The sequence below is a fragment of the Amphibalanus amphitrite genome, unplaced genomic scaffold (assembly GCF_019059575.1).
Source record: "Amphibalanus amphitrite isolate SeventyFive unplaced genomic scaffold, NRLGWU_Aamphi_draft 000423F_arrow, whole genome shotgun sequence".
NCBI classification, from domain to species: domain Eukaryota; kingdom Metazoa; phylum Arthropoda; class Thecostraca; order Balanomorpha; family Balanidae; genus Amphibalanus; species Amphibalanus amphitrite.
This window is the reverse complement of record NW_024881917.1, coordinates 236,628-257,193: the sequence shown is the minus strand read 5'-3', so window position 1 is coordinate 257,193 and position 20,566 is coordinate 236,628. Positions and strand designations below refer to the sequence as shown.

Sequence of the window (20,566 nt, the reverse complement as noted above, 5' to 3'; positions counted from 1 at the left end):
GTTGTTTGTCGCGTGCTCCTCGCACCCATCCATCGTCGCAAACATTCCTGAAGATGCCCATTCTCCACCTGTCCGACGAGTAATGTGTCATCAGATGGTCTGAAAGGTTTCACCTTCTTGACGCGGTCCCCTGTCAGCTGCCGCACTATCTTCGTGTCAGGCTACCGCATACCCTATAGTAATGCTTCATTCTGTTGTGCACACCTGTCACCTAATGCCGTCTGTCGTCTGTCCAGACCGTGCCGGTCTGTCTGAACATTCTGAACAAACACTGTGCCTCGCTTACTTCAACGCGCGCCTGCACCCTATTAGCTTATCGCGGCTTGAATGCGGCGGCCGTTTCCTCACCTGTTCCTGGTGCTGCTCAGTGCTCATGAGCCTATCCTCATAACCTGAGGGCGTGCTGTACTCGTGACTCAGAGCCAGCGGAAGAACCCGTACCGGCCCTTCAGGCGATCGGAAACCTCGCTTCTGAGTCACTCCCGGCCCACTGGCGGCTCGGTCTGCTGGAAATGGGCGCTGTTATTCGGCAACGCGCAAGGCCAGACGCATTTCCGGCCCCGTCGAGGTCTGCTCGGCTTGACCTGCCCTGGTGAACCAATCCCACTCGACTGAAAACCACAGCCCACGTGGGCCAACCAGGCCGGCTGGGGATGCTTTATGAAGCGGCCAGAGCCTGTCACTTTCCAGCTGGGCTGCTTTTTGTCGCCAGCGCTGTGCGCAGGCCTGCGTGGTGGTCGTTTTTCCTCCTTTGGCGGCATCTGCCGCCCCGAGTCGGCACCGTCTGTCAGCTGCACACAGCTTGCGGGTGAAGGTCGCCCTGTTGGGGTCAGACTGCGGCGGCCCGAGTCCAGGGGGCGCCGGGCGAGGGTGGGAAGTGGCCGCGGAAGGGGTCGGTGGCGTCCCTTTCCCGCGGGAGGGACGGGGGCATACGCCGATTACCGAGTGTCCACCCGTCGGCTACCGCGGGCGGCCGGCCGCCGCGGGGGTCGGTATTCCCAGAACCCCTCGGCGGCCGGGCGTACGCGGACCAGCGCCGGATGTTTTCCACCAGTCCACCGTCTACAGGGGCGCCGCCGGTTCAACGCACCGCGCCGCCGAGTTTCGTCACATGCGTGAAGACGGACGGTGGGCGGTGCCGCCTCCGCCGCCCCGGCCGGCCCGCGCGACCTGTTGATGGTCGTCCAGGTTCAACGAACTGGTGCGTGGCGCCGCTCGGTACGGCGCCGACCTCGTCAGGAATGTCCGAGGCCGCCGCCGCCGCCGCGGCCGGGGGCGTCCCGTGCTTCGTGTGATTCACGGCGAGCGTCCGTGCTATCGGTGCGCTCGCTGCGCCTTTTTGCAGCGGCTCGCACGCGGCGCCGCGCTGCCCCAGGACCCGCGGGCGGCGCGGCCGATGACGGCGGCGGCAGGAACAATGACGCCGTCCCGCCGGCGCCGGTGATGACGTCTCGACGGCGCCAGCGATGACGTTTAGATGGCTGCAGAGACGGCGGGTGGCGGGCGGCCGGCCGGCGGCTGACGGCTAAAGGAGTGACGAGTGAGGTGGCGGCGGCCCTGTCAATCGAACGGACTCGGGGGGTTGCTGCTTGCATCACCGTCTTCGTTTCACAGCCGATGGTAGCAGCGCTAATAGGGTGTGAGGACGGACAGCGACCATCTTGGTGAAGAGTCACCAGGACTTCGATCGACAGGGAACTGACCCATCGCTCAGACCATCGCGCACGATAGGACCGCGCCCGGAATTAGCGCGACATTGGTGGATTTGGCGACCTTTCCCAAATTGAGTTAAACTGTGTCACGTAGTTCAGAAATGTCCATGGACCACGAATCTGCAAATATTTTTCGTCCATAGTGTACAGCGTCCGCGCCACATCAGCCCAAACACAAAGTTTTGTGCCAAGCATCGTAGACCCGTTTTCGTACGGAGAAAAATAGCAGCTAATGTAGGTAAAAAATATATCTATTAGACGGCTTTATCAATATTTTCGACGTCTAACCTGATAGTTTAGACCATGGGCTACACGATGGAAGGAAAAAACTCATATCGGAATATATAAATACGCTTCAAATGCTAAGTTTTTTTGGTGCTTTAAAAATTGTGAGTTAATTTTACTGTTATAGATATTCTGGAATGCCGATATAAAAATTCCCGCTAGGTCCCGCTGTTCTTTTATCAATATGGTGTTTACCAATCAATTGCCTTTCAGAAAATGTATAATTTAGCTGCGTCAGCCTGCGGCAGCGAAAATGAGGGGCATTTTTTACTCCAGGTCGCCGCGGCCGGGAGCCGCGAGTAACAGAACCTCAGGAACCGAACAAGGTTGCCAAGTACCAACTATATTAAAGTTTTGTCCGGACATATCCGTACCTTCTATCGGAGTTTCTGATACACTTTTCTGACCCGTAATAAATTTGTTATATAGTCATGTAGGCCATCAGATTCCCATCTTCACGCTTTTGGTGGCTACATTATTTGCTTATCGGAATTTCCGGTGCCGTCATGACCTGGCCTGACAGGTGCTGCCGTCTTATCACGTGACCGAGCGGAGTCGAGGTCAGGGCAGGTCAACCGATTAATTAATAATTAATTAATGAATTAATTAATGATTAATTAATTAAATTAATCAGAAATTGCTTAGAAAGTACACCGATTACCATTTTTATGATTCTACCATCCTTTTCATGTGAAAAGCGGGCACGAAATATGAAAAAGTACCGATGTCGCGCTAATTTTCGCTCCGGTCCCATTGTGCATCGGCATGGGTGAGCCTTGGCTACTGCCCATGGCCGTTCGTTCACTCTAGTTGATTTGCCGATTCGTGGTCGACCCAATGTCACTTGCTAGTCTTTGGCTAGCCGTATAGGTCACTGGCCGGCCGTTTGCCAACGGTGACCGGTCAGGAATGCCCCTTCTCACCGTCGCCGCGCGGCCACTTTGTTTTCCGTGACGTGGCGTTTGCGGGAGCCGGTCGGTAGCATTGTTGGTGGGGCACTGCGGCGTGGTATTGCGGATAAAAGCGTGAGACTGGCCTGCAGGGCCCACTGCCACTGGGCGACTGCTACCGTTTGCGAGGTCTGCTCCACGGATAAACATACATAGAACTATTTCAGGCCCGGATCACCCAAACATATGGACGTTTACGGTCTCCCGCAGGCCCCTCTAAGTGATGAAACGTCATGCGTTTACAAAAGTAATGCGTTTACAAAAGTGATACTAAGCGATAAAGTGAAATGTAACTGCATCCAACAGCCAACTGTAAATTAAAAACACACGTTTTCAGATTGTTGTGTGCTCACTGAAGTTTTTGGCTTTTCGGCGTTTGAGCACGCTGCACATCATGGACCGACAGTCATCATAGACGTCAGTTCTGTTGATCAGCTGCACGCTGAATCAACAGCGCTGCCTCAACATCCCGTTCTGCACGAGCGAGCAGCCGTAAATAAAGCAGACGAGAAACAACATGCGAAGCTCTTGCCGTGCTGTCGGTGATGTCTGATCAATGACGATATGATATACTTGTGGGCTGTGGCACCCCGTCTCGCGCCTTCAGCCTCAAAGAGACGATCCGGAACGGCCTGTGTTGACACGGAAAGATATTCCTGTTGTTTAGATAGTCCGTGCACCAGTTCTCGATCTGAAATCAGTCTTGCATAACCAATGGACACTGAGATAATGGTAGAAGCGTGTACTGCTGTGGTTGTTAGCAGTGTGGTGTCATGTTCCATGTCATCTGTCAGCCATTTCAATCTTTTCTCACATGTATTCTCCCTGTTTTCTATACATTTATTCATATCGTGTGCTCCCATGATTCTCCAAACTCGATCTCCTTCGCCGCTAGCAAGCTATTTAGGACGGCATTCAAGAAATGACGACATTCTGCGATGACTAAATGCGTTACACGTTTTTTGCACCTTTCTAACCGCATTCACCCTCTGTTTTCAGATGCGCGAGATCTTCTATCACGACCAGAAGGGCACGGACGCGTTCACTGGCAACCTGAAGGTTCGCAAGTTCCTCGGCACGATAACGCTGCACCCCATCAAGGTTCCCACGCTGCTGTACCGTCTGCACAACTTCTTCCTGGTGAGTGCTGGCCTCCACCGTGATGGTCTCCAGTTGAAACTTTGTGTGTCCTTTTGTGGAACTACCGTATTTCATATTAGAATGCTTCTTTTTTAACTTTAAAATATATATTCTGTTAGTAACCTTCACCGAAAACACTATTTATAAGCTCATTCAGGATTTAGCAGCGATTCGATTGTCACACCAGTCGCCACTCGTTTTAGTTGCTATAATAGCATTTACGGGAAGAGATTAGCCACTTATTTAAACGTCCGCATCTCTTCATCAGATAAGTAAAATCTCAAGCAAGTGCTAAAATAAATAAATGTCATTAAAAGGTCATTTGTTGTTTGGTCTTTTCACGGAGCCTGCACTCTGCAGTTTATTTGACACTACGATAAGCCCTGAAGGTGATTTTCTTTTACAATAGATCACCTTTCATTGTAAACCTAATTGATGGCTGTGGTATTTAATGCTGAAGCATACCTAATGCGTCTCAAAAGTTTCCGGTTTTTCTAGTAGGCACAGTTTTGTAGAGGTAGGTACCTATACTGTCATGGAGCGACTGCTCTTTACTGGTGCCCAAACAATATATGAGGAGATTTTACAAAGTCTTCTTTTGCTTTCGTCGTGCGGCCACTGTGGTATGCACTATGCAGTCATGGTAAATAATTGCCGGACCTGGCGCTTGAGAGCAGCCGTGGTTTGTGGGCTTTGGCACTGTATGCCGAGTACACGGATGTCGTGTTGACCCCGAACCTGTCAGTTTCACACGGAACTGCAGCTATAGTTATATTTATTTAATAATTGCATTTTAGATAGAATAAAATCACAAGGAATAACGATAAAGCTTGATTAAACCAACTGCATATTGGCAATTCACAAATGTTTAGGGCTCCACAAAGTCCAGATGCTTTTTCAAAATGTCAGTGTTTTGCCCGCATAGCCAGGCGCGTAACCACCACTGGGGACCGGTCCTCAGTAACTTTTGTGTTACTGGGGACCGTCCCCAGTAAAACCGACCACCTCTTTAATTTGCATAGCCAAATAGGTATTGTCTCTAGATCAACGTGAAGAGTGATATGTACTATGGCCACGGAAGACATTTTAAGAATATCTTTCGACAATACATTTCAATGTACATATTTAGATTTTGTGTTTGCCAACAAAAGTTCTAAGACACCTAAAATACAAGGAACCGAAGTTAACCGACAGATCGATTTAAGATATTTTTCTTAGATTTTATCCTTAACAATTCCACCCACTGCACGTATCTCACCCCACATCTTAAATATTATATTCGGTCTTCGCGGCCCTCCATGTGGTCCCCAGTAACTTCAGACTCGTGGTTACGCGCCTGCGCATAGCGCAAACGTTAACTAACTTATTGGCGTTTGTTTTTGGTCGTCATTATCTACCACAAACCTTCCGTTCCCAAGAAGTAACTCGCACATAAGATAAACTGTAAGACCTCACGCACAAAAACCACTCGAAGCGAATTGCTGATGGCATCTCTCGAATCAAAAGACTCGCAACCCTGCCAGCTGCACGGGCGAAGTTGCGCGTCCTTTGCTGTGTGGTGCCGCCGCCTCGCGCGATGTTTTGCTCCCTCTGTAGACGATCTGTGGGAGACGCTCGGAATAGCTGATTGGCGCCTTCGACTCGACTCATTTTCTCGGCATCTCCGGTCGGATCGCGCCCCTTTGTAGGTATACGACGTCATCAGCGGCGGGGTATGTCATTTCCATCAATTAAAGTCGGCACCAAGGCCGGCCGTCTGGGCGGCCGTGTCGCTGCGGCGGCGCTATGATGTTCCGCTCGAATGCTCGTCTTTGGGCTCCGCGGGTACCGTCACCGTCCCGTTCGGTTCGCAGTACTCGAGTACCGCGCGGACTCGCGGAGGGCAGGCAGGGGCACTGCGCGGCTCCGTCTGACCGTCCGTGCTTACACGTGATGGTGGTGAGCGGGGAACACCAGTCCCTCTCCCAGTCCGGTCCGCACAGTGTCCCCAGTCGACCGGTGGGACCGCTGGTCGGAGCGGCGGGCGTCTGACCGTGCCGACGATAGCGGCAGTGGCGCAACGGCGACGGCAACTTGGGATGCCGCGGCGCCCGATGTCCTTGGCCAAATCGGCCGCCGCGAGGGGACGGTGACTGTCGACTGTCGAGAGGCCCACCAGACGACCTTCGACGCGGATACATTGCACGCGCCTTATGTAAATAGGTCACAATTGGTTCGGGGAGGCTGGTGATTGTAGTGAATCCTCGCAAAAATTTGATGAGCCGCCCGAGGAACCTTCAGCAATATGTCACTGGTTATGATAAGCTTTCACCTGACCTCACGCTAATACGACTATGTGTCAGATTACTTCATGTCATAGCCCTAAGACATCATGATACATATGATCAGCATTGATTAGTGACCTCATTTTTAAAGGATAGCTTCGACATTCGAGAAATCGTTGAGACAGACTGGAGACGAAGGCAAAGACCATCAGTTTTACCAATACCTGACCATAAGCAAGGATCGCAAAGTGGCATACATCTTATGAGCCGAGAGGCAATCTCAGACACAACACATCGCTCGACCAACGGTCATTTGCTGGTCCGGGTCGTGTGAATATATTGCATGTGATAGGTGATGCTCTGGGAACATTCAATCACATGTAGACAGCAGTTTCTTGGGACAAATGACCTCCATTCTATCGCAGTGAATAGGTATGGATTGACTTTATGTAATGCCTGCTTGCCAGTTGTCCTTACTGGAGCTGTGGCAGATAACTGCGTAAGCGTCTTTTAAATAAACGGACGTCTTGAGCGTTTTCTACAGTACTCAATCGATACATTTGCATCCCAACAGCGCAGAGTGGGTACTCGTGCCCCTCGTGCCTACCTTTTACTTACCGTGACATGACCGCTGTGCTAATGTGCTGACTGCTGATGTGTTTGACATGCGTTGCTCGGTCAGCATTCGACATGCGTTGCTCGGTTCTTTGGCCCTGGCCACATCCCCTGACGTCTATCTAGAGATATAGTTATTTCCCCATAGTGACCCCCTCCCCTATCCAGCCGTGTACTTTGCCCTTACAACACTGATAATGTTCTGGCCCTTTTTATCTCCATAGTGAGGACACTTAGCTGTGTACTCTGCCCTGCCCTGCCCTGTCCTGTCCTGTCCTGCCCTGCCCTGCCCTGCCCTGACCCCACACTCGCTATCGCATGTCCCTCCCCGCAGTCAGGACATCCAGCCGTGTACCCAGGTACCCTGCCCCACACCGCTGCTCTCCTAGCAAAGTAGGTAAGCCTTCTGTCTTCTGACCCCGCGACCCTCCGCCCCTCCCACAGAGTGAGCAGGTGCAGGAGGAGCAGCGGAAGAAGCTGGAGCGCTACCGTCAGGTGGTTCGCAGCACTCCAGATGACCAGCTGGACACGCTCAGCCCGCTGACACGCCGTCTCGGTGAGCACGGGGCGACCCCATCCCGACAGTACTCTCTGAAGGACTGACCGCCGACCGGTCTTTCAGGGCTACGGTGAATTGACTGGGAGGTGGGCTGGCTGGCTATGAAGCATGATCGATTAGGTTATGAATGTGCTCGCGGTGCGGGCTTCCTTGCATTGTCAAGTTGTCAACATTTGGCGCGGTTAACATGTACTAGTGGTCTCCTTGCGAACTGAGTTTCCTGGTTGGCTGGACTGTGACACTTGTGCGTCATGTTACGAACACTCCTCGACGCAGATTCACACTTCTACTAAAAAAAGTAGCTAGACCTTACCCTTGTGACACGCCACGGGATTGGTATGTAACCACGAATTTCGCGTGGTTTCTCCCGTCCGTCTGGCCATCCCTCTGTCCCATGTCGTGACTTCCTCTACTGCCGCTTCCCGCGCGGCATGAGTGATTTGCGCTCCCCCACTGCGCCCACTGCCTCGAGGTCTGTGTCGTTCCTTGTCGTTCCGTTGTCTTCCCGTGTCGTTCTGTCGCAGTTACTTGACGTCCCGTCGTTGTGCGGCTGTTTCCGTGCGCTTCTGCCCGTGACCTACCGTGACCTCGAGTTCCCGGAACCAAGGAAGGGTTCATTTTAAACTGGGTTCATTGTTCTCGAAAACAGTCTCGTTTCTGGCCGGGATAATGTCACACCGGTGAATTTTAATCCTCTGTCGATCGACGATAACATCGAGCTATCCGATCATACCTATACCTAGCCAGCCGTACCGAAATGTCAAAAATTAAGCTACCTGGATTCATTGCCCCCGTGTGAGCGAATACTTAGGGTTCGTTGTACTCCAAAACAGTATCGTTTCTGGCCGGGATAATGTCACATCGATTAAATTAGATCCGCTGTCTTTCGACGATAATATTGAGCTGTCCGTGGCGACGTGGCTGTTTAATTGTTCAAAAATTAGATGCCTTGATTCATGGCCTCCGCGTTGTCATTGGCAGTCCGCCGGTGAGTTGTGTCCAATTGTTGTGTATTTATTGTGGTGGCGATCGCGGGCCCGGAAGCGTCCCGTCCTGCCAGTTTATTCGGGATCAGCTATGCAGTCGTGTGGTGGAATGTGTCTGCCGCCGGCCGGGCCAGGAGTCGGGATACGGCGGCGGTGCCAAGTAGAGTTGCAAAGTTTTCCCCAAAGGCTGCTACCGGCACCGCCCCGCCCCACAAAAATTTTCTGGGATACCGGCATGCTACCACGCCCCAAGCAAAAAAAACCGCCAAATTACCGGCATACTAAAAAAACCTGCATTCTTGATTCTAGCTTACCCCTGGAAGAGTGCCACATTTTGGCAGTTTTAGTACCCCTCCCACCCAACAGCCATCCATTGTCCAACCACAAATACCAGCAGGCTGATTTTGGCTGAGTTGGCCCCACAAATACCCACAATTTTGAAACTCAATTCCAGTCTATAACTGTTAAAATATCACCTGTAATCAAAGAAGTATTGCCTACAAAAAAAAACTATTACATTCATCAAAAAGGTGAGGACAAAAAGGACTTGAATTACTGAAATGTGTTTTTGAAGACTGGACAGTGAGCAGTAATCACATTTACATTTCACAGGTGTTCTACTTTTCCATATTCTCCTAAAATGTTGCAGGCACCAGCCAAATGTTTAAAATCTAGATGATCAAAACATAGGTAAACAAGTACAGATTCGGCCATCTGCCTTACTGAGGAAACGAGATCAACATATACTTTTTCCTATCCACTATGGCTTGCTGGTTCGTGAATAAGATACGAATCATGTAAAAAATGTGTTAATAACTCACTGGTCCTGAGAATAGTCACCAAATAATATGTATAAAAACGATATCTTCCATCCTCTCCAACCTCAAGCGGGAACAAACACAAGGTTATCGATTTCGAAACAGATGCGCCATAACAGAGGCTTTTCACCAGCTGATTAAAACGCTGCAAAAAAAATGTTTTACGACTGCAAGCCACTGCCTCGTGAATGATTATATTAATAAAAATTATCCAACCAATATTAAATTATAATGAAATCGACATTGTAGTGTAATTCACTACAAAGAAATTTATTTCTCTTCAGTTATTCAACCAAAAGGGTAAATGAATAAATATTACGTCATCAGATTACATCCATTCATTAGGGGAGAGAGAATCTTAAAAGTAAATCCTTGGTTGTCTAATTGTTTGCGCCACTTTATGTCAATTTTGCGTGCATGATGTGTTTTCTTGTAAAGATAAGACAAAATGCCAGTTCAAATCCATTTTCATTTAATTATGGGACCAAAGTCAGGCTTAGGGCTACCTAACACCTGCCTTTTCAGCTGGATTTTCAGTGTCAAATTCTTTGTAGAGTTTCTCAGACCACATCTCAGGAGTCAGGATCTCAGGACTCAAGGCCAGTTTCCAAACATTGTTTTTTTTTTTGGTGTTGTGATTCTGCCTATTCCCCTAGGGAATGTTGTCATGAAAATTTATTTTATTTTATTGTGATATACGTATTACCTACCATTCATGGGTGTAGGAGCGCCAAAAATATTGGTGAAGGATGCCACCTGAACCTTATGAAAAGGGACAAGACCGTGCCAACCAACACACACAGTGCAAGCGGGGGGGGGGGGGGGGGGGCGAATTTCGCCAACCCCTTGTTTTTCGCAGATATCTTACGCCCGTATCATCCCATTAACGTCAAATTTTCAATGCCTGCCTAAAACTGAATTGTGCATCTTGCCATGACAGCAAGATGTAAATCAGGGCCTCGGCTAAGGAATTTTGACTACTGGGGCAAATGGTCAAAGTGTGTTAACCCGCGCCCTGCTGGGAGGGGGGGGGGGAGGTTTTTGAACACCCTCCCCCCCCCCTGCGGTTTTTTCGCGGATATCTGACAAACGGCGGCACCATATCATCTATCAATTTTATGCATTTTGTGAAAATTTCAGACCAGGGTCCTTCAAGGTCAGGTCACCAAGTCGCTACAAGTGACCTCACCTCATAAACACATCATAAAATGTTTCAATGTATGCCATAGCTACACCAAGTGACGGATCGCTTTGAAGCTTTCAGCAATTGATAAGTGCAACAGTATGTACAAAATTCGGAATTTTCATATCGGTGACCTTAGGTCGGGTCAATTTTGCGACCTCTCTAGGTATTATAAGTCAATGGGAGAAAATTCAAAACCGTCTTTTTCGGACGAAAGTCATTCTAAACACTCTCAAACACTAAATTACAAGTAACTTTGACACACTGAACATGAAAACGGCACCCGTGACCCCTGTTTATGCCCCTAGGGTCATCTCAGGTCACGAATGGTATCTAACAGTTTTTTTGCGACTAACTTTTGAAAGAGGCATGCTAGAGCGATGAAAACGCCTTATATATGTTCAGCTCGACGATACAGATCCACTAATATGCAACATGACAATGTCCGGTCAGGTCATGACCTTGACCTGAGGTCGAATTTTCAAGTTGACCTTTCAAGGTCAAGTTATAGTTCATTCGATGCGTCTTGACGAGAAGAACTCGATGCCGGTAAAAGTAAGCTCGTACAAGGCTTGAGTCAAAAGTTATTGCAGAAAAACTGTTTCCAAAAAAATCGGCTATTTTTGCAGTTTTTGCCCCCTGCAGGCAAAACCGTTGACGTTAGGTCAAATCTGAGAGAATTACTCAGAAAGGGCGTTAATAGGGCTATCGAATGCGCTTTTCCGTGGCGCTGTAGCTCTATTGGTTCCCGAGCTATGCGTTGGCTTCTTGGAAATTGTCGACATTCGACCTGGAAATCGGCGAAATTTTGCCTTCAATGACATCTGGTGACCTGACCTTTGACCTGACCAAAAAAGTGACTGAAGTGGTTTCGTCATTATTTTTGGCGCTCTTTCGAACGCCGCCTTCTGCGTATCGCTACGTGGCCCAGGAGCCGAGTTAGAAGGGGGGGGGGTGTTCAAACACCCCCCCCCCCCCCAGCAGGGCGTGGAAATCCAGGACCCCCAGCCGGGCGCGGGTTAAAGGAAAAGTGCCACCTTCGTGAAATATGAAGATATCGTTGCTTTTCATTTTGACATTATTATTTTTCATGTTCTTTTTAAATCTGGTGCCAGAAGTGCATAATTCGCAAAAAAAGTATGTCAAACTATTTAACATATTGGTACTATGTTCATGTACTCTCTACCGCACCTTCTGTATGATGTCATAGCGATGACATCACACTCAAGCCAATCAGCCTTCAGAAGACAGTCTCGTCGGCTTGTGTCAGATTAGCTGATTGGTTAAAGCTGAGCTGATAGGAGCTGATTGGTTAAAAACTAAAGCCTCGCCGCGGGTGGCTGTATTACAGGATAAGAACGCACTCCTGGGATAAGGACGCATTCCTGGCATATTTTCTTTTAAAATTGCCGATACCTACAAATGGAGGCCGAAATCGGCCGTAAGGTGGGACACTGGGGGTTTTCGGACACGGGCTACAAGATGGCCATCTCAGTTTCAAACCCCATGTTAAAGGTGGCCCTTTTCCTTTAAAAAACAGACATTTGATCAACCGTCGAATCCAGTAGTTCTAAGCATAGGTAGGTGAAGACCCTCCCTTGCATTGTCCAAGATTGGTGAAGGATCCTTCACCAATCTAAAACTTTGGTGAAAGGTATCCTTCACCAAAGAGATACGTTGCTACACCTATGCTACCATTAGACTTACTAGTTTATCATGCTTTTGCAACATGAATGAGTATTCTTCCTTTTATAGACCACAGTAGATTCTTGACAATTCTAATTATAACCAAGCCTGTGAATTGTGTGAAATGCTGAGGTCCATGTGGGCCTACACTTAGCAATGGAACTTCTCCCACAAAATGTATCTTGCAGTGGCTAATATTGCTGTTACTACAATTTGAGAGCCTCTTAGTGTCCAACGTTTGAATCATTTGCTGATATTTTTTTTGCACAAAATCAAAAATACCGGCATGCTACCGGCAAGACATGCCAGATACCACGAATAAACCTGCGGTAGTGAAAAATTACCGGCATGCCGGTAGTGCGGTAGGGAAATTTTGCAACTCTAGTGCCAAGCATTGCATTCACCTTTCACATGGTCCGGCGCTGGGCCAGACAGACTGGCGGCCGGGACGACCGGGATGCCGATGTCTGGTTCACCGGGAGAGCAGTGAAACCGGCTAACGGCCCTCCCAGTGCAGTGAAACCGGCTAAATCCTCCCAGTGCGGTGAAACCGAATAATGATAATATGCCAGTGCACTGAAACTGCTTACGGTCCTCTCAGTGCAGTGAAACCGGCTTGGCTGGTTAGTGGTTACGACCCACCGATCACTTCCTCGCCTGGTGGCGTTATCGGAACACCAGACTCCCTCCCTTCCTCGAACGAGCGAAGGGTGGCGACTCCTGTCTGTTCCGACGCCTTCCTCCCTCTCTTCCCTCGCCCGTCGTGCCTCACTCCTGTCCTTCCGCGACTATTTCGGGCGGGCCCGGGGAGGACGGACGGGGATGTCGCGTAACCGGGCGGGCTGCGTGCAGAGGCCGTGTCTGCCCTCTCTGTGTAATGCGTATGGTGTCGACCATCCCATTTGCTGATTGTCGGTCCCACAGTCCCTTATACTACACCGGCCAGCCCGTGATCTCAGCGCCTCTACGGCGCCTACCTCCGTCCAGCGCCTACCTTCAGGTGGAGCAAACCCACATAGATAACCGACACGATGCTCCTTTGTAAACTGCTCGTCTCATCAACCTGCCCTGTCCGTGAACTGTAACATGGCTCACGGTTTTTGGTCGTGTCGTGTTTTTTGAGCCGCCCACCGCGCTGTTTTTGTCGCGGGAGTTTTACTGCCGGGTAATTTCGGTGGTCGGGCGGGCCCGCTGGCGAGGCCTTCCATGACTCCATCTCTGCCTCCGGGCGGCTTCATCAATTCCGTTTTTGTGTTGAGTGCCTTTGGCTGCGTAGTGCGCGTCTGGCTCCACGCGAGACAGGGGCCTAATCAACCTCATCTGTCTCCAACGAGCCGAAAAACTCCGCCGCGGCTGTATGGACACGCTGACAGGAGGGGAACCGGCTGGGTTGTTCCATTGTGGGAGGCCGCTCAACCGCTGCTAACACCGGCCTTGGTCGGTTTATATTTTTGTCACTTTTTATGTCTGTGGTTATTCGGAGATGGGAGTGGAGATCCAGGCATACGATGGGGACCCGCGGTCCGCTAGCACAAAACCGCGAGCGTCCTTGCCCCGCAAAAAGATGGGATGCCGTCCTCTGATAGACATGCAGCGGGGATTATTAGTCGATGCGTAATCCGGCGGCCGGGATAAACGTCAAACTTTGACTGACAACTCTTTCGATATTGATGCAATCTCGTTCTGATTATGGCAGGCATGTGCACGCATATATGAGTCTAGTTAATTATCCCAATAGTGCACGCCTGATGTGTAACCTAGCCGACCTTATCTATTTACAGGATCGCCGCCGAAGCTCTCCAAGCTGGCCGTCACTGAGCCGGAGCAGGAGCGTCCCTGGGCGCACCTCAACAACCACTACTTCATGCACACGGAGAAGACGCTGAACCCCAGCTTGACAGCCCAGATGCACCTGCGAAACGGAGTGACCGACGCCACCAACTCGCTCATGGATTACATGCTCTCCTTCTCTCAGGTAATAAATACTGTACGGCGCCCATAACACCAGTTATCAGAGGGTTGTGATCAGCAGAGTTCCAGATCTCTTCGTTTGAACGGGAATAGCGTGGCAATGTCACAGTGTCGCTGGTCACGTGACTCAGGTGGAGCGGCAGACCGCAAATGTCAAATGTCAGTTCATCTGGCTGCCATCAGGTGAGTTAACGCTGTACCAGGTAGTGCCTAACCTTTACTTTATGCCGCTGCCCCTCGGTCAGAGGCCTCTGCGTCGCACCTCTGTGCTCAGCACTCAGTAGCCGCCGGAGGCTGCTGTGGCGATCACCGGACTGAAATTTGCATCGCCGGATTTCCCAGCGGTTGGATCAGTTCCATATAGGCTTGGTACTGCCGCTGATCTGCATGTTGCGTTGGTCGGCCCGGGCTGGACGGGGCTGCTCATGGCTGAATGCAGTCTGATGGGCGTGTAACTATGTATGTACGGCCCGTAGATACTGGTACGGCCCGTGTGGACTCTGACTGATGTTTGGGTGACATGGTTATCTGCACCGCTCTGCGGCGAGCGGTGGCGGCGGCGGTGTTTACGTCCCCGGAACACGCTGTTGTGACCAGGAGTGATAGTGACCTTCCTTTACCACGACCCGACCACTTGCATGTATGACATTGCCATCATCGCAGCCGACCGTGGCACTGCTCCAACCACTGTCAGCTGTTTATTGTCCGCTGGGTATACACTATACCGTTTACACTTTCTGCTTAGTACTTACTAATTACTATAGTTCACTTCTCGTTCGGTGCAGTCTCCTCCAAATGCCAGAGCTTCAGGGAAGTCATTTTTGTGCCAGATATCTAATTAATCACCAAGTGCATCCCCGTTTGCTCGCTTTTTTTCTTCAAATGGCATTCTTAAATGCATGGACTCCTACAACAAGCTGTATTTTGTTCTTGTAATAGTTATGTGCATTTAATTATAGGCGCTCGCTTTAGTTTCTAATTACTGATTGAAGAGAAATAAGGCCACCTTCATGGAAAAAAATCGATGTGAACGAGAACATCGCGTAATGGGGGTAAACGGGTTTCCTAATAGCGCGGTATATGGGCGCCAGTCCATATTGTCCGCTGTGACCAACCACCAGTCGCACGGCGTTTTGGGCGGGCCTCCGGTCGATTTCGCGTGGGACACTAGCTGCTGGCTGGAGGTGCCCAAGTTCCAGAAGTGTCTGTGGGAATCAGGGCTGCGGAGTCGGAGTCGGGAGTTGGAGTCGGTCGGAGTCGACAATTCTGCCCGGAGTCGGAGTCGGAGTCGGAGCTTGTTTTTGAAAGCCGGAGTCGGAGTCGGAGTCGGAGTCGCCGAAAATCCATCGACTCCGCAGCCCTGGTGGGAATGATAACAACATGTCCGGGTTTCGAACCATGTCAGTCCGCCTGGTCTTCAAGCACGCAAGTCTAGTTTAGATAAACCATTATGTTTACGCCTTCTCGGCACCAATCAAGACGGCGCTGCTTGAGCACGCAATCAGTTAGCTTTAGCGCGTCTCATGTCCTTGGTCTAGATTTACATATTTTCATCTTTCCTTCCATACCTTGAGAGCTTAAACACGGCAATGTGTTGTATACGGATTTTCCTATTGATCTAAAACAGCACATTACTTGTGTGCCGGAATGCACTAGGTAACTCGGACACCTGCGTTTCTAACCCTTGATCGTTCTGTTTTGCCCTCTGACTGTGATGTTTCGACCTTTATCCCCCGCAGTTCTAACCCTGACCATCCTCTCCAGGAGCGCGGCCGGAGCCTAAAGCTGCAGGAGCTCAACTACGCCTACCACCGCGTGGACCCGCTGCACGGAGTGGACATGGTGCTCGACCTGGTGCTCCAGTACGTCCGCTTCCGCGGCAAGCGGGTGGTGCAGACCGTGCGCCGACACGCCTACATGCAGCAGCCGTTCGGAGTTCCCGAGGTGAGGAGACGGGAGTCGGGCACGCGACGACGTCATTCTCATTCTTTTGAGACCCATCAGTAGACTTTTCAGAGAACGTTTTTTTATCGTGAGATCATTTCATGAGTTATGGCATGCAATCAGCGAATTATACCTACCTAACCTCTCCTGCCGGTGTTCATGTATACCTACATATTGTGCGACTGCTCACTGCTCTGAGCACCTGTGATTCTAATCGGCTGCCAGATAGGTGATGTTCTTATAAGGAAAAAAGTGGCATTTTTTTCAGCGCACTTGGCCGCATCGAAGGGCAGGTAATGTCGACATGAACACAAGGTGCAATGAACTCTGCACAGTCGGCACCATCGACGGAAATGCAACACTTTTTACGTGTCATTGTGTGCAGTGTGCACTGTAGACTCTGCTACTCCCTCCAGTATGCCTGTGTGTGCACGGACGTGACTGGGCATTTGTGTAACCATTAGTTCCGCGTTTGTCCGCCAGGTGCGCGTGGTGCCCCGTCGCGACACGTCTACCGTGGTCAATGTCGTGGTGGCCGTCTCAAAGAAGGTGAAGCCGTTCTACCGCTTCTGCGACAACCTGGAGGAGATCGGACTGGACGGCATGAGGATCATCTTCGTCTTCCACGAGAATGATGTCAGCGAGGTGAGATGAGCTTTTGTCTAAAGGTGCCTGTGATATGTGAAATATGTGATGTGTCTGAATGTGACCGTGCCCTTTAACCGTCAGACCACCGGGCATCGGTTTTATCGGCGCTGCATGGTGCAGAAGCCACTATAATTTGTTTATTTCTCCATTGTTTTCACATTCCAGTCGCTATAAACGTCCATGCTATGGACACTCCTCAGTGTTTCTCATCAGCATGCAGTGCAGTTCGAAGCGTTCGTCTCGTCCGGTGGTTCATGGCTCACTGTTGCCGTTGATGCATTTCCTTTGTCAAGTAATGACCTTGACAGAATCGTCCATGCGAGCTAAGCGATACAACAAGTTGCCGCTTTAACGAGGCTGACATCGAATCTTTTGAAAGTATGTAGCGAATAAAGGCGCTTCTTTCAGAAATGGTTGAGGTCTAAGTGGTTCTTCTTCCATTCACTATGGCGAAGCACATGGTGTTCTGTATTTGGTATTCAGCAAGAGCCTATAAACCCAAACACAATTCCAAACGGACTGATGACTTCCCTCCTGAGATAGCTGTCCCGTGACTTCCGCTTCCTTTCATGTGACTTTTGGGCTGTGACTTATGCTCTTCGATATCTACCCTCTGTCCCATGACCTGTTCCTTCTGTCGTGCGTCTGCGACCTATGACTTCCATCCCTTTAACATTTGACCTCTATATCTTCTATCCCCACAGGAGGAGAAGGAAGCGACGGTGACTCGGATGCAGCAGATGCAGGCCTCATACGGCGAGTCCATCTCCATCATCAACACGGCTAACACGTTCAACCGCGCCTCCTCGCTGATGCTGGGCGCCAGCCTGCTTACCGACGACGACCTGGTGCTCTTCATGGACATCGACGTGCTATTCGACGCCGCCGCCATCGACTCGGTCCGCCAGTTCGTCGTGCAGGGCAAACAGGTGCGTGTGACCCAGGGTGTATCGTGTGACCGGTCGGTGGACAGAGGGGCAGGGGCATGGGAGGAGACTTGTGGACGGGAGACGGTGGGCTGGGAGCGTAGAAGCGGCCGGTTACTGTGTTCGAAGGTGTTAACAGTACTACGTATACAGAGCATCATAAAGCGACATGTGTTACTACCTCGTATCGTACGGACGGCCACCACCTAATAACGACACATCCTGGCGTCCTTTAGAACGGTGTCAGCGGACCACCGCGGTAGTGTCACAGATTCCTTTGTCTGATAATGAATCACACTGTGTGGAATGGTGTCAGTGAATTACCGTGAACTGTGTGCATTGTACTGTTAGTCAACTGTCAGTGTTTTGTATGGCAGCGAACCCATGACTTCCGTTTCTTTCTCCATGAACGTAGTATGTCAAACAATTTTACACCAAACGCTCACTCGCTCTTTATTTGATAAATAACCTAAGTGGGCAGACCGAATCTCTAACCAACGATTTGACCGTGGGATTAGCGTGCATCTTACGTGTGTTAAAGGAGCACTTAACCAATTATTATAGTTATGTTATTGTCTCACACAAGGGAGACCTTGTGAACCATATCGCTGACATACAGTATCAATTCTGAATTTTACTTACTCGGTCCGTTTGTCGCCAGGTCTACTTCCCGATCGTGTTCAGCCAGTACAACCCGGAGAGTCTGGGACTGGCCGAGGTGGCCGCCGACTCTCCCGAGGTCGACCCGCGCCGCGGCCGCTTCCGCAACTTCGGCTTCGGCATCTGCGCCGTCTACGTCTCCGACCTGAAGCTGGTGCACGGCCTGGACGAGGGCATCACCGGCTGGGGCAAGGAGGACGTCGACTTCGCCAACCGGCTGCTCAAGAGCCCGCAGAACTACACGATGATGCGCACCACGGAGCCGGGGATGATCCACATCTACCACCCGATGGCGTGCTCCTCGGCCAACCTCACCCGCGAGCAGCGCGTCATGTGCGAGGGTTCCACCAGCACGTTCGAGGCGAGTCGCGAGACGGTGGCTCGCGAGGTGCTCTCAGACTATCGGATTTTCCCGTTCGCCGAGGCGCGCGCTGCTCAGGAGGCGATGCGGGTGCGCGCCGAGGCGAAAAAGGCCAAGGAGGCGAAGGCGGAGGCGGCGAAAGCGAAGGCGGCGGCGGCGGCGGCGGCCACGTAGCGATTCTGGTGACTAGGAGGTGTGGCGAGGGTCGGACATATCGCTCGACCGCCGGACGCTGTGATAGGGACAGGAAGCGGGCCGTCTATTTATTGGGGAGCGGCCGCCGCCGCCGCGACCCTGGACGATACGGAGCTTACGGAACCGAGGTGCCAAGACGTGTGGAGTGAATGTGGCGGCCGGACCGCCACCGGCTGACCTGTGTGGACCGTCAGAGGGAAGGGAGAGCCGGGCGCACGCCACGGCGCAGCTTCCCGCGACCCCGGATGGCGCGGCCCCCTAGTGTTGTTTTCCATGGTGCTCAAACGGATGTGGCAGAGATGTGGTTCCTTGGGTGAAGTTTTCATTTGAAAACAGTATGCCCTGACCGGTGCTTCCAATCGGTATTTCCTCGATAAGTGCCTTATTTCAGCGTATGCAACTCTTCTGCATCAATTATATCGATACTTATCGTGTGGTTGGTATTCAGGTTCGCACCAGTCACGCGAATGAATCACTTAGTGACGAAGGTGTGAGGCTTTCCATTGCATTATTTATTCTCAGACCCTTGTATATTTATGATTCATCTCATTTACATTCTGTCCTCCCCTTCCTTCTCGTGTTTGCCTGGCTACTGCTTTTATTCTTGCATCACCGCATTATTTTGATTAATCGTCTTATTCTGGTTATATTTCACTGTTCAGCGACTGTGACTCGATGTTATGAGGATGCGCTAATCGTTCGGCGTGCACGGCATGCGGTAACCAGCGATTTTCTATAGGCAAGGTACTTGCGAATTAATTTTAATGTTTAGTTTTAAGTCTTGTGAGCAATCAAACGAATGACACGTGTGTTTCCGCGGATTCCTATCATGCTCATATGTTATGTGCTTGCGTCGTGATTGTATCATTTACTGGACCGTGTCTGTATCTACTTCTGGTTGACGGCATGACATTCTTCTTTTCGTGCGATTTAGTAATTATGTCTTCAAGATTCGCACAGATTGTGTACATTTTTATGAGCCATTCGCTTGAATCCCAGCTACCGGAATTACTTTGCTTGAAAAGGATGACGTCCTATTATGAGTTAGCCCAAAGTTACCACACCTTTCGGAGACGTTTCTGTTGACATCAGTGGCGACTTTCAACCAAATGTCGATGTTCCAAGATGTCTTTGAAGTTCCGGGGTCGCCCAAAAGTGCCTCAGCGTCACCTGTGTGAACTTCACCGTCACCTCTGTGGCGTTTGTCCTCACCCGGGCTCCTATTTAGTTGTAAATGTATCGAATCGAATCACATATCATAAGTGTGTGCGTGTGCGCGTGAGTTGCTGAGCGGGGTAGCTGCGGGTAGGCGATGTATAGGGGGCAGAGCACAGGGTGCTGGGTGGGGGTGGGGGAGAGGGGCGGCGCGGTGTATTGTCGATGAATACCAGTGTCTTGTATGCGATGACTGTGACCATCCTCTGATGCCGGATCGCGGCCATGCTGTCCTGGTCCGACTGACCGATATTTCACTCTGTGAGCGAACTGGGGCGATCGACCTGCCATCTAGCACCCACCTGGGCAATCACCGAGAATAGCCGGGTCGTGTCTTTCGCTGGTTGCCAATTGGATCACTCCGGCTGATAACTTTATACTCTTGTGTTCGCATTCGATGACTCTGTATGTGTATATGTAGTTTGATAAAATAAATGGAAACATATAA

General features: G+C 50.6%; 1 protein-coding gene across 1 annotated transcript in view; it reads left to right on the top strand.

Annotated features, from left to right (window-relative positions):
• Nucleotides 1-20,566, top strand: part of LOC122391135 (chondroitin sulfate synthase 1-like) — a 77,910-nt gene extending 57,344 nt beyond the window's left edge. The window contains exons 6-12 of the mRNA XM_043384806.1: nucleotides 3,947-4,087; nucleotides 7,411-7,522; nucleotides 13,980-14,173; nucleotides 15,934-16,113; nucleotides 16,597-16,758; nucleotides 17,466-17,690; nucleotides 18,349-20,566. Coding sequence (XP_043240741.1) covers nucleotides 3,947-4,087; nucleotides 7,411-7,522; nucleotides 13,980-14,173; nucleotides 15,934-16,113; nucleotides 16,597-16,758; nucleotides 17,466-17,690; nucleotides 18,349-18,882 — 1,548 coding nt within the window. The 3' untranslated portion in view covers nucleotides 18,883-20,566. The remainder of the gene's footprint in view (nucleotides 1-3,946; nucleotides 4,088-7,410; nucleotides 7,523-13,979; nucleotides 14,174-15,933; nucleotides 16,114-16,596; nucleotides 16,759-17,465; nucleotides 17,691-18,348) is intronic.